General features: G+C 55.4%; 1 protein-coding gene across 8 annotated transcripts in view; it reads right to left on the bottom strand.

The window, feature by feature from the left end:
* The window catches only part of PCNT (pericentrin), a 96,341-nt gene that overhangs the window by 2,309 nt on the left and 81,662 nt on the right, over nt 1–12,370 (bottom strand). For 4 of the 8 annotated variants that reach the window (XM_067739741.1, XM_067739744.1, XM_067739745.1 and 1 more), the window contains 8 exons: nt 11,602–12,015; nt 8,150–8,370; nt 7,264–7,366; nt 6,384–6,563; nt 4,262–4,369; nt 3,154–3,386; nt 1,660–1,736; nt 14–137 (listed from right to left, as the gene is read on the bottom strand). In XM_067739741.1, the coding sequence (XP_067595842.1) occupies nt 14–137; nt 1,660–1,736; nt 3,154–3,386; nt 4,262–4,369; nt 6,384–6,563; nt 7,264–7,366; nt 8,150–8,370; nt 11,602–12,015 (1,460 nt within the window). Of the gene's footprint in view, nt 1–13; nt 138–1,659; nt 1,737–3,142; nt 3,387–4,261; nt 4,370–6,383; nt 6,564–7,263; nt 7,367–8,149; nt 8,371–11,601; nt 12,016–12,370 lie in introns of those variants that run through there. The other 4 variants (XM_067739743.1, XM_067739748.1, XM_067739747.1 and 1 more) reach the window with 4 other exon arrangements.

Raw genomic sequence — 12,370 nt, 5'->3', positions numbered from 1 at the left:
CACCACCGCTCACCTTTCCCTCCTGCGTGGGGATGCTTTTGGCACAGGGCCCCTGGCGTGGCTGGAAGACACGTCCCGGGTTGGTGGGGATGCGCGGGTGTCGGGTGGAGACTGCTGCGGCCGTGGCACCAGGAATCCTTCCCCCAGGATTATTTAGCAACGAAGGGATTAAGAAAAAAAAAGAATGCATTTTAGTAGGGAGGCCCATCCACCAAAATTTTAAATTTACAAGCTTTTAGGAGTCTGCATGGCAATTTCAAAACGTTTAAAAAGTACTCGTTAGGGCTTCCCTGGTGGCGCAGTGGTTGAGAGTCCGCCTGCCGATGCAGGGGACATGGGTTTGTGCCCCGGTTCGGGAAGATCCCACATGCCGTGGAGCGGCTGGGCCCATGAGCCATTGGCCGCTGAGCCTGCGCATCCGGAGCCTGTGCTCCGCAACGGGAGAGGCCACAACAGTGAGAGTTCCGCGTACCGCAAAAAAAAAAAAAAAAAAAAAGTATTCGTTATAAAAACTGTATTAAAAAAATCTCTAGAAGAAACCTGAGGGTTTTTGTTTTTTGTTTTTTAAATGTATTTATTTAGTTAGTTATTTGGCTGCGTTGGGTCTTTGTTGCTGTGTGCGGGCTTTCTCTAGTTGCGGTGAGCAGGGGCTACTCTTCGTTGTGGTGCGCGGGCTTCTCATTGCAGTGGCTTCTCTTGTTGCAGAGCACAAGCTGTAGGCGCACAGGCCTCAGCAGTTGTGGACCGCGGGCTCTAGAGCACAGGCTCAGTAGTTGTGGCACACGGACACAGCTGCTCTGCAGCATGTGCGATCTTCCCGGACCAGGGATCGAACCCGTGTCCCCTGCATTGTCAGGCGGATTCCTAACCACTGCGCCCCCAGGGAAGTCTGAAACCTGAGTTTTGAGCACCTGCATTTCATTCCTGCAAGGCCAACCCTGACCCCCGTGTCTGTGTGGGCAGCGCCCTGGAGAAGCACTCAGCACCCTGATGGAGTGAGCACGGCGCCAGGTGGGCCTGGGGTGGGTCTCCTGCACCCAGCTCTGAGGAGTGGGAAGGGCAGAAACCCCGGCGACCATCAGGTGCAGCCGGGGGGCAGCGGGTGTGGGGGGACCCCTCCTGAAGAACCTTGAAGCCAGCTGATTCCGAGACGTAAGGATTCACACGTGGAAATCAAAGGGGACTGGCACCACCAGGGAAGCCCAGTGGCCATGAAGGGTGCCGCCCACTGCAGCTCCCCCAGGCAGCCCAGCTACACCTGGGCAGCGGCCCGTCAGATGGGGCAGAGGACGACCGCAGCCTGGACGGGACTGAGGCAGAGGAGGCAGTGGTGCTCCCAGGAGACGTGCACAGTGTGAAGTAGAACTTCACTCCATTTGGGAGAATGAAAAAGCCTTTTCACTGAAGATAAGCTATTTGTCGATACATTCAGCATTTCTGTAGTTTTCAATCATTATTACGCTCCTCTGAACCACTTTTATTCATCAACATTAACTGTATAAACTTGTGCTTGTTCCCAAAATAAAAACCACTTTCCTTCAAAAACCCTCTGCCTCCGGACAAGCGCACTGGCTGAATTACTGGTTTCTTATTGTGCTTTGCGATCTCCCACCAGGCGGACACTAAAGAAGCCCATGGTGGGGGTGGCATGGGAGGTACCTGGGCGGGGTGCTCGGCCCGGCGCTAGGGCTCCTCTGCCATCTACTTGTTGCCATTTCTTAACCAAAAAGCGTAACCTACAAAAAAAGATAGAAAACGTTGAAAACTAGAGCGAAACAGGACTGAAAAGAACCAAGAAAATCCAGACGTGATGGGACCATGGAGTGAGAGCACGGCCCTCTACCCGGGCAGCCGCCAGCACCTTCCCGGCCCCGCCCCCGGACCCTGGGCCCCCGGGCCCCCGGGCCCCCGACCCTGCCCCTCCACTCCCAGACCCGCCAGCTGGGGTCTGTCTGGTTCACCGCACTCCCTTCCATCGCTAACGCACTTGACGGGCCCCGGACAGCTGGGGGAAATGGAGACCCTCGCCCTCCACGTGGTGACGGGAGGTGCAGTGGTGTAGGGGCCCCTAGACCCCTCTCCTTGACGGCCCCCAGCAGCTCCCTCACAGCAGTGCTGCCTCTGACACCCAAAGCCCAGAAGGCACCTCCACTTCGCGTTGGTGGAAAGACGGAGGCAGAGTTTGGGGCTCTCCCCGCCCCAACCCAGCATCTGACAAACTTCCTGGCACGGGGCATGTTCCCCGAAAATACAGAACAGATGGAAGGACAGGTGACAGACAGAGTGACAGGCAGGTGGGTTGACAGTCTGTGGTCCGGAAAACTCAGAGGGAGGGAGGGCGCTAAGTGCCCGGAGGCCGGAGGAGGCCTCCACCCTGCGGGAGCTCCTGGCAAGTGTGTGGCTGGACCGTGTGTGGTGCTGGGTCTCTGAGGGCAATGGGACCCACACTGCCTTTTGTGGTGCAGTCCAGGGAAAGGCCGAGGGGGCCCAGCCCACCCTGCTGTGCCTGGTCCCACAGACGGAGGTGCGTGCGGCCCAGAAAAGGCAGCTCCGTGGGCACCAGAGCAGACACGGTGGCACAGTTCTTAGTGGGACAAACATTTTTAGAAATACAGCAGATTTTAAAATTATAAAATAAAATAGATTTTCATCACTGTTAATTCTGAAATAGTCAAAATTCCCTATCACACCAGGGAGTCCATCCGTACTCCAAAGTGGCGCCCTGCATGCATAACGGCTGGAGCTGGGCTGGGCTGGGCCGGGCCGGGCGGACACTTAGGGGTCAGGTGTACCTCCCCGCTGGGGGGCCCACAGCGTGTCCTCCTGTGCACATGGCACCCTTTATGAAACACAAATTTGACTGAAATATAAGAAACTGAAACATGAAGAAGTGAAATGCAGTTTTAAGCTCGATCAGACATGTCTGTCATCATAAGAATACCATTAACGGGAAGGCTTTGTTTTACAATAAAAAGGCAGCCTTAAACCCTTCCATCTTAGAAGGTGCAGTTCTACATAACACGGTTTCCGGAAGACAAGGGTCGTCTATATTTTAAGGCCTCAAATATCATTCATCTTAAAAAGGGAACAACTGTAGCATTTCAAAGACTAAACGACCCCAAAGCAGACAGGAGGCACGTGCCTCGGCGGTACCTTAGGACAGCGATCACCACCCTGACGGCAGTGCGGAATTTTGTGAAAGGGCGTGCCGCCACCGCTTTCCTATCTGCCTTGGACGGAAATACTCCCAAGTGGGCGATCATGGAGAGCGTTTCTTGTTCAGAGTCCTGGAATCCACCAATCAACAGCAAAAGATACTTCTTTTGATAAATCAGGGCTTTTCTAAAGCTCTCTGCTCTCAGGTAACGCAGGTACAATTTTTCCATCTAAAAGAAAAAGAAAAACCAGTGAAACGTAACCACAGGACAAAGTCACCCTTCTCACAAGTCTCCACAGCACACTTGTACCAGGTGCTTTAAAAAGAACCAGCCTTCTTTCCTCAGCCATTTATCACAGCAGTCAGCTCCGCACGACATCTATAACCAGCAACAACCTTGCAGTTCAGAGCTGGATCTTGTTTATCTGACAAAACGCAGAGCACAGACGACCCTTCACCAGCATCAGAGGAGCCCCGCGAGGGCCCAGGAATCGAACCACTAAGCACGGACCAAACTGGGGGCAGGTGGGGGTCCCATCACAGGTCTGCGGGCATCAGGGGTCAGGGAGACCTGAGGTCACAGGCAGAGGTTGGTGTCCATATCCTAATACGGCTTTTCCCTCCAGAGAGACCCACAGCTTGGGCCTCACCATCAGAAGTGCTGACTGAACTGTGGGCTCAAGGCTTTTCCAGGCTGTGGACACTATCATCTGTAATTCAAGCACCAAGACTTTCACTTCTTAACCCAGGATTTTAGAAAGCACCGCGGGAGCCGCACAGAGGATCTCTAGGCAGTGAAAATGCTCTGCATGACACCGTTGTGGTGGACATTTGTCATCTTATACTTGTCAAACCCACAGAAAGTATGGCCCCAAGAGCAGCCTGCACGTGATGACAACGTGACGCTGTGGCTCTATGGACTGCAACACACGCACCGCCTGGGGGGAGTGGATGCTGGGGCAGAGGATTCGGGAAATCTCCGTATTTTCCCCTCAGTTTGGCTGTGAACCTAAAACTTGCCTAGAAACATAAATCTTAAACAAGTAAGAAGCGGCCACGAGACGGTGTCTGCACACCTAACACCACCCATGGGCTTGGTCTTACCTTGGCATTGCAGGCGCCAGCTTCTGGTGTGGGCAGTGCTGGGTCTGGGTGTCGTGCTGAGCCCAGCGAGCCCATCCTGTCCTGCTTCCACACAGACCTGTCCGACCTCTGCAATGACCACAGACAGCATGTCTACACAGCTGCTCTCCCAGGAGAGCATCTCAAGAAAAGTGGCTGAGGGCTTCCCTGGTGGTGCAGTGGTTAAGAATCCACCTGCCAGTGCAGGGGACACGGGTTCGAGCCCTGGTCCGGGAAGATCCCACATGCCGCGGAGCAACTAAGCCCGTGCGCCACAACTACTGACCCTGCACTCTAGAACCCGTGCGCCACAACTACTGAGCCTGTGCTCTAGAGCTCGTGTGCCACAACTACTGAGCCCACGTGCCACCACTACTGAAGCCCGCGCGCCTACAGCCTGTGCTCCGCACCAAGAGAAGCCACCGCAGTGAGAAGCCCACGCACCACAATGAAGAGTAGCCCCCGCTCGCTGCATCTAGAGAAAGCCCGCACGCAGCAACAAAGACACAACGCAGCCAAAGAAATGAAGGAAGGGAGGGAGGGAGGGAAGGAGGGGAAAAGGAAAGAAAAGAAAAGAAAAGAGAAGAAAAGAAAAGAAAAGCAAAGCAAACAGGGGCTGAGAGCACAGTGGTGCCCGCTCCCAGGACCGAGCCGCCCCCACGCTGTGCCCTCCGGACACGGGTAGGCTGGGGCAGGTGCCGGCCACCTGGGTCCCTCTCCAGCCTCTTCTCAGTGACGTCCCGGTTGTTACGTGATTATTTTGTTACACTCAAGGGTGGTTACTACACACTGTTTACTGAAGTATGATTATACAAAAGGCATATTTTTACTAAAAACAAAACCCTCACATTTGAGAAATCACCCTGAATTCAAAGCTTTAAGCCTATTAGACACCCCTGTCCGCCCCGGCCCTAGAAATGCTGCCCCTGGCAGACGCAGACACCCGCTCTGTTCAAGCGCCATCGAGCCACACACCCTGGACACCTCAGGAGGGGCCCACACCGCACAGAGGGGATGTCGTGACCAGGCCACACGTCCCAACACTGGCAGCGTGGCCTGGACACCACACTGTGCTGAGCACCCAAGAGCTCCGGTGTGGACACACGAACAGACGAAGGGCCCCACAGGGAGGGCCAAGGCTGCTGCCCACAGCGGACAGCCAGGACCGCCTGCCGCCGAGGCCAAGGCCAGCTCGGAGCACTCTCGGGGCCATGAGCTCAGCTGCCGCCAAGGCAGCCTGGCTGCGCCGCCCACAACTCAGGGCAGGACTCGGAAGAGGGAGGTGCCAAGCTGGGTGACCTCCCTGCTGGGACAGAAGGAAGGGACCACATTTCCCGGTTCTAACAGAGCCTGGTCTCTCCGGGGAAAAGACACTCTAGCAACAGAAGTCACCCCGACACAAAGGAGAAGACGCTGCAGTCTGTCCACCCTCAGCCTGCCTCTCGCTCGCTCATCACATTTATTTCCTGATTCATTACCTTCCTGGCGAAGGACAAAGCGTCCCAGGTGATGGTGCTTTAGTCCACCCCGAGCGCCCTCTGAACAAGGAGCCCCCAGGGGAGCAGGCCGTGCTCGGCGCCAACGGCACCTCTTGCCTTTGCAGTCCCTCCCGATGAGGACAGGGCCACGGGTCTGCCAGCAGGTGGGCCCCACGAACAAAGGAGCCCCCTTAACCCCACAGCGCTTCAGACAGACAAAGTGGAACTGGACAGAACTGAGAAGACGGGTCCCACTCGGGGACACACCACCGCCCTCTGGTAACTGCCAGCGGGACCTGCCCGGCCTTGACAGGGCACCCTGCCCAGGAGCACCAGAAACACCAAGCCCTGCACAAAGAACCTTCCGGAAGAGAAAACACTCGGCACGGATGGTCTCACTGGTGCATCTCAACAAGCATTTCAGGAAGAAGTGAATACCAGCTCTACACAGTCTCTTCCAGAAAACAGGAGGGAACACGTCCCAGCTCATTTCACAGGGACGAGACCAAAGACAATGACTAAAACCCTCCAGGTTAACATCCCACATGAAGCCAGATACGAAAACGTAGCCAAAATATACGCAAATCGAACCCAGCCTGCAGCCGCCGGGGCCCCAGGACGCGTACCCTGCGCGCGCAGCCCTCCTGCGGGGTCCCCGGGGCCCGGGGGCTCCTCTCCAGCCGGGACACGGCCCTGCACAGCTCCGCCCTCTCCCGCGTCACCATGCTGAGCGCTCTGCTCAGGGACTCATTGTCCTTCAGCAGGACGTCCACCAGCTGGACCTGCAGCTCCACCGTCGTCTTCTTCTTGAGGAGAAAACGAGATCAGAAAACGTTTTGTTAAAAGCCGCTATTCGTGGCTTTTACTGTCGCCTGTTTTCAGGGATTGTAACTTTAAACATATTTGGGGTTGGTGGGAAGCTCGCGGGGCTGGGCAGAGTCCATGTACGGGAAGGAGAGAGCAAAAGCCATCAGATCGCTTTTCCTCTCGCTCTCCCATGAAACAGACTTTGCACGAAACCGGGTACGGACAGAGGAAGGCTGTCACAAAACATGACCCTCTCCCTGTTCCGACAGCACCGCCGGCAGAGGCAGGACGTGACGGGTGGCGTGGGGAGCACGCTCATCCCTGAGGGTCCCTCCGAACAGGCACGTTCCTTCCAGGCCCCAGCGGGCGCAGGACACCGGCAGGGTCAGCTCTCCTGCTGCCTGTGCTGCGTGCTGCTTCCACGACAGACCTCACGACGTCCTGACCCACGGAAGTTTGTCGGGAATTCACAGCAGCAGTCAGGACTCTGAAGCACCCCCGACGCTGCTGACGGGCAGCTCATTTCCAGCCCAGAGCCTCAACACAAGTGCGTGAGCGGCAGAGAGGCTGGGGCGTCAGCCATGGAGCGGGACAGACCAGCGCCCCCATGGGCACGAGGAACAGTGCATTGAGCCAACCATGCGACAGGCCGAGGCCGGAGGCAGGTCCGGCCACAGTGAACAAGAAAGCTGGTCTCACCCGGCAGGAGCTGGACGCGCCCAATTCAGACTTGAGCGTCTCCAGTGTGTGAAGCAAGGACGCCACTGCCTTCTCGTTTGACGACGTCCAATCACTGATGGTCCTGGAGAAGCACACGGACACTCAGAAGGTGCGTGTGGGTCCCAGGCGGCAGGCACTCCGCGCAGCGCCCGGGGAGCCCGGCGGTGACTGTGGCAGCCGGGAGGCGGCACAGCCTGGAAGTGGGCAGTCTGTGAAGCCCGGAAGCCTCCAGCCACTGAGCGCTGACCACAGACCACAGAGGCTCCCTCAGTGTGTCCACCTCCCCCTGCTGCTCTCTGCTGGGACTCTGAGTCAGCTACTAAAACGCTGTCCCTAAGCAAGACTGCTGCTCCATTAACTAAACCCAATTACAGACAAGAGAGCTGTATGGTCTGAGCTTCCGTGTGCTCAGAAAAGGGCAAATCAACATTGGTTCCCGCCAAACAGCAGGGTCGTGGGTCCTCGACCAGGCGGACGCATCCTGGCCCCATGGGCAGTGGGCCAGGGTGTCAGGCGAGGCAAACGCTGCACAGACACCGGGCATCAGCCCTGCCTTGGGGGACTCGGGTGGGAGGGGGGCTGGCCTTGGGCCAGACCCTCTGGGTGGTGAGCAATGGAAAAGGGACACGGAGAGACCTGATCTGAAAGACACCTGGATTTCCTGTCATATGAGAATGCAAAGACCACAATGCTGTCATCATCTTTCAAGAGAATACTGCCCATGAATTCATCCACACACGTGGGATGAGAAATAGAGTCCGTTTCATGAAAACCTGAACCCGAAATCAAAGACACGCCCCACTCAGAATTTTTCTCAACATCAAAGGTGCTGGGCATATGGCCGGGGCAGTCCCGAGAGACTTGCCTGTCCACTGTCTGGTTGATGAAGCTGGTCAGAAGCCCCGCAGCACAGAGCAGCTGCTGCCGCACCTTCTCTAGGCCCCGCTGCTGCTCCTGGGGGCGCGCGGGCTCCGACTCTGGCTCCGGGCGGGGGCGCGCGGCCTCCCTCGCCTGCAGCTCCCTCACCGTCTGCTGGAGCTGCAGGATCTTGTGCTCATCCCGCTGGCGCTGCAGCTCTAACTCTCGCTGTCAGCAACGGCGAAAAACAGAAGCGAGCCTCACACACGGTCCGGGGTGGAGACCGGGGCCAGGAGCTCAGCACAGGGGCCGCCCAGTCCGGCCCCGAGCCCCGACCGACCAACCCCCAACACGCTCCACACGGGTGCTCCAGGCGCGATGCGGAGTCAGGGTCCCCCCACTCCGGGGATCCGGGACAGGACCCGGGATGGGATGAGCCACAGCCCGAGCCCGGCCCCCCACCTCAGTACGCATGCGGGCACTGAGTGGGTGCTCAACACCGAGAAGGCGGGCCTGAGTCTCAGAGGCCCTGTGCCCCCCATTCGCGATCCCCGTCCTTCACTGCGGAGATGCCAGGGGACCCAGCCGGCCAGGCCACTCCCTGTCCCACACCCAGGACCCAAGTCTCCACAGGGAGACAGCAGACCACTGACAGAAACTGTAAATAATATTTATCTCCACGTGCTGAGAAGTTCAGGGAGCAACGGGGGCTTGGAGAGCGTGGGGGCTGACCCCAGGGGATGACGCCTGGGGAGGGGGGATCCAGGGAAACAAAGATGGCCAGGCCGGGCAGGGCGGAACCAGACAGGGCAGAGAGGGCACGGGCCTGGCCCAGCCGCTCCTCAGGCCGGCACACAGACCAGGCCTGCTTCCCACCCAGCGCCTCCCGCGCTTTCCCAGCATCACCCCCATTCAGTGCTCGAGCCTCCTCAGGAAACTGTGATCCTTTTTGATCTATTTTCCAGATGAGGAAAGTAACAAAACCAAGAGACCCACTGGTTTATTTTGTTCAAAAAAGATGAAATTGGCCCTGAAATAACTATCAGAGGCCTGGGCCACTACGGCCAGAAAAAGACCCCATAACCCAGATCAAGTTAACTACCTACAGTAAAAATGACACCAAAAGGACAACATACTTAAGAAAGAAAAATACATATCAAGGCGCATCATGAGGGACAGTTACCAATTTGACTTGGAAAACACTTTGTTTGTATTTTTTTTAAGCAATTACATTTTTACAAACCAAAAACAAACTAAAAAAAAAAAAAAAAAAAAGAAAGAAAAACAAAAGAAAAAAACCCCAAAATTAAATAAAAAGGTTTGGCAGAAGACTCTGGATAAGGTTTGGGAAGCCCCTTGAGAAGCACACGAAGACAACAAACCTCTCTCCCCCCACACGCACAAAAAACCTGGAACACGCTCTGGGGGTCCCGAGTGACCAAGGCCCACCCAGGGCCGTTACTCTAGCCGCCTCCGTCAGGAAACCCCCGGCCTCTGCCACAGCCCCAAACGATTCCTCCACTTCCACGATCTCTAGTGATGAAACACGACTGCATTCCAGGCTGTTTAACCCCACAAAAAACAAGAATCGTTACACACACAACACGTGTGAGCCTTGAAAACCCCATGGCAGGAACCAGACACAGAAGAAGGCCACATACCGTGTGATTCCACTGACACAACACGACCAGAAGAGGCAAATCCAGAGATGGAAAGTAGACCAGTGGGTGCCAGGGGCTGGGTCCCCGCTAACAGGCCCAGGGGTCCCTTGTGGGTGATGAACATGTTCTAAAATTGATTGCAGTGATATCAGGCTGCACAACTTTTGAATATACTGAAAACCGCTGAATTGTGCAATTTAAATTGGTGAACTCAGTAGCATGCGAATGATATCTCACTACTATTTATTTCTTGACGATTTCATGGCCGCCTAACCATTAAAAACACCAGGCCATTGGTTTTCCTTGTGCATTTTAAGAGCTTTTTATAATTTCCTAAAACCCCCAAAAAGAAATAATAAAGGTAATATTTTTGAAGTTCTAAAAAATATTTTTAAAGAGAGCAAAATAAAGGTCAATCCATGAGAAAACACAGGATAATAATTTCCTCAGAAACAAATGCTTTTGGTCAATGTATAATGTATCTAAAATTAAGACCCATCCAAAAAATAAAGGAGGGAACACTTCCCAGCCCATCCTGCAAGGCCAAGATCTTCCTGATATCAAAAACAAAAGCATCACAAGAAAAGAAAACTACAGAACATATCTCTCATAAATATAAACGCAAAATCCTTAACAAAATACTAGCAAACTGAATCCAACACTATTTAAAAAAGAATTATACACCAAATTCAAGTGGGATGCATCCCAAGAGTGCTAGGATGACTGAATATATGAGAATCAATGTCCTATATCATATCAAGAGAAGGACAAAACCCATAAATCTGAAAAGACACAGAAAAAGAAAATCCAATACTCTCTCATGATTAAAAATAAACAAGATTGAATAAACTAAAAATAGAAGGGAATTTCCTCCGCTAAGGGGTATCTACAAAAATGGCACGACTACCATCATACTCAGCAGTAAAAGACTGACTGCTCCCTCAAGATCAAGAACCAGGCTGGACGCCTGTCCCACACGCTGTGGGTTCTGGCCAGGGCAGTCAGGCAAGGAGAAGAGACAAAGGCGTCCAGGTTGGACAGGAACAAGTAAAACTATGTCTATTTGCAGAAAACATGGTCTTCTATATGGAAAATCCCAAAGAATCCATTAAAAATATTGGAACTAATAATAAATCAGTTCAGCAAGGTTACAGGACATAAGATCAAGGTGGGAGAATCACCCACACTGCCACACATTCGCAACAACCCGAAAACGGAAGTAAAAAATAATTCCATTTACAACAGCATCAAAAAAATAATATTTAGGAACAAATTTAACAAAAGAAACGCAAAGCTTATCACCTGAAAGTGACAAAACGTTATTGAAAGAAACTAAGGAGCTAAACAGACAGAGAGCCCTTCCGATTTCATGGATGGGAAGACCTAGCATTGTTAAGGAGACAACACGCCCCAAAGCGATCTACAGACTCAGTGTGATTCCTACCAAGATCCCAAGGGCCTTCACGCAGAAGCGGAAAAGCCGATCCTCAGACGCACACGGAACCGCAAGGGGCCCCGAGGATCCAAAACCACCTTGGGAAAGAACAAGGTCGGAGGACGCGCGCTTCCCGACTTCCAGCCGCCGCGCTGACCAAACCAAGGGGCAGCCCGGAGCCAGGACAGGCCCTCCGGCCGTGGCAGGCTCGCCAACGTCTCCCTGTCTGTCTGCCACCTGCTCCACTTCTCCGTGTCCGCTCGGCTCGGCCTCGGCTGCACTGCCGTCCTGGCATCCTGGCTGCTCTAAACTCCCCCACGCTCTCGGCGGAGTCTCCACGGGAGGCCTCGGCGCCGCACTCACCTCCTGCTCCCTCTCCACGTCCTGGCGGTGCACGTGGGCCTCAGCCTCCAGGGCTCGCTGCCGCGCGGCCTCCAGCGCCACCTCCAGCTCCAGCACGCGGGCCTCGCAGCCCCTGAGCTTCTGCAGCAGAGCCGGCTGCGCCTGCTTGTCCTGTGGCCGCCGGCTCAGCCGCTCCGTGAGCAGGCGCTCGTGCTGCAGGGCCTCGGACAGCTCGCGGGAGCGGCCCTGCTCGGCCTCCAGGCTCCGCTGCAGCTCCGAGAGGCGGCCACGCTCCTGCGCCAGCAGCGCCTCGCAGCGCGAGGCCTCGATCTGCAGCTCCTTCCGGAGGTTGTCCTTGGCCGTCTGCTCGTGTTTTAGCGCCACGCACAGCTGGTTACTCTGAGCGCACTGCTTCTCCAAAGACGCCCTTAACTCCTGCATCGGGGAAAAGCGAGACGAGGCAAGAGCATCTAAACAGCTCCCGCAGCTAGAGCTTCTGACATTATACTTTGGGTAGAAGGAGGGCGAGCAATAACCCCTCTTCTCGTGGCTCCGCCGGCCTCCCTCGGGGATGAGGCGCTGTTCTGAGCACAGTGCAACGTCCCAGGTTCACCTCCCTCCCTGAATCATGGGCTCCGGTGCTGCTGAAGGGCGGGCCCTCGACCCCCTCACGGCGCTCGGCTCAGCCAGGCCTACGGGTGGCCTCAGCGCGGCCACACGGCTGCCGCACAGGGCACCGGCCCGAGGCCTCCCCTGTGCACAGGCAGGGCCCCCACGCAGCTCTCAGGTT

Source organism: Pseudorca crassidens, chromosome 5 (assembly GCF_039906515.1).
Source record: "Pseudorca crassidens isolate mPseCra1 chromosome 5, mPseCra1.hap1, whole genome shotgun sequence".
Classification (NCBI taxonomy): Eukaryota; Metazoa; Chordata; class Mammalia; order Artiodactyla; family Delphinidae; genus Pseudorca; species Pseudorca crassidens.
The sequence above is the reverse complement of the archived record's forward strand: the minus strand, read 5'-3'. Positions and strand labels throughout refer to the sequence as shown.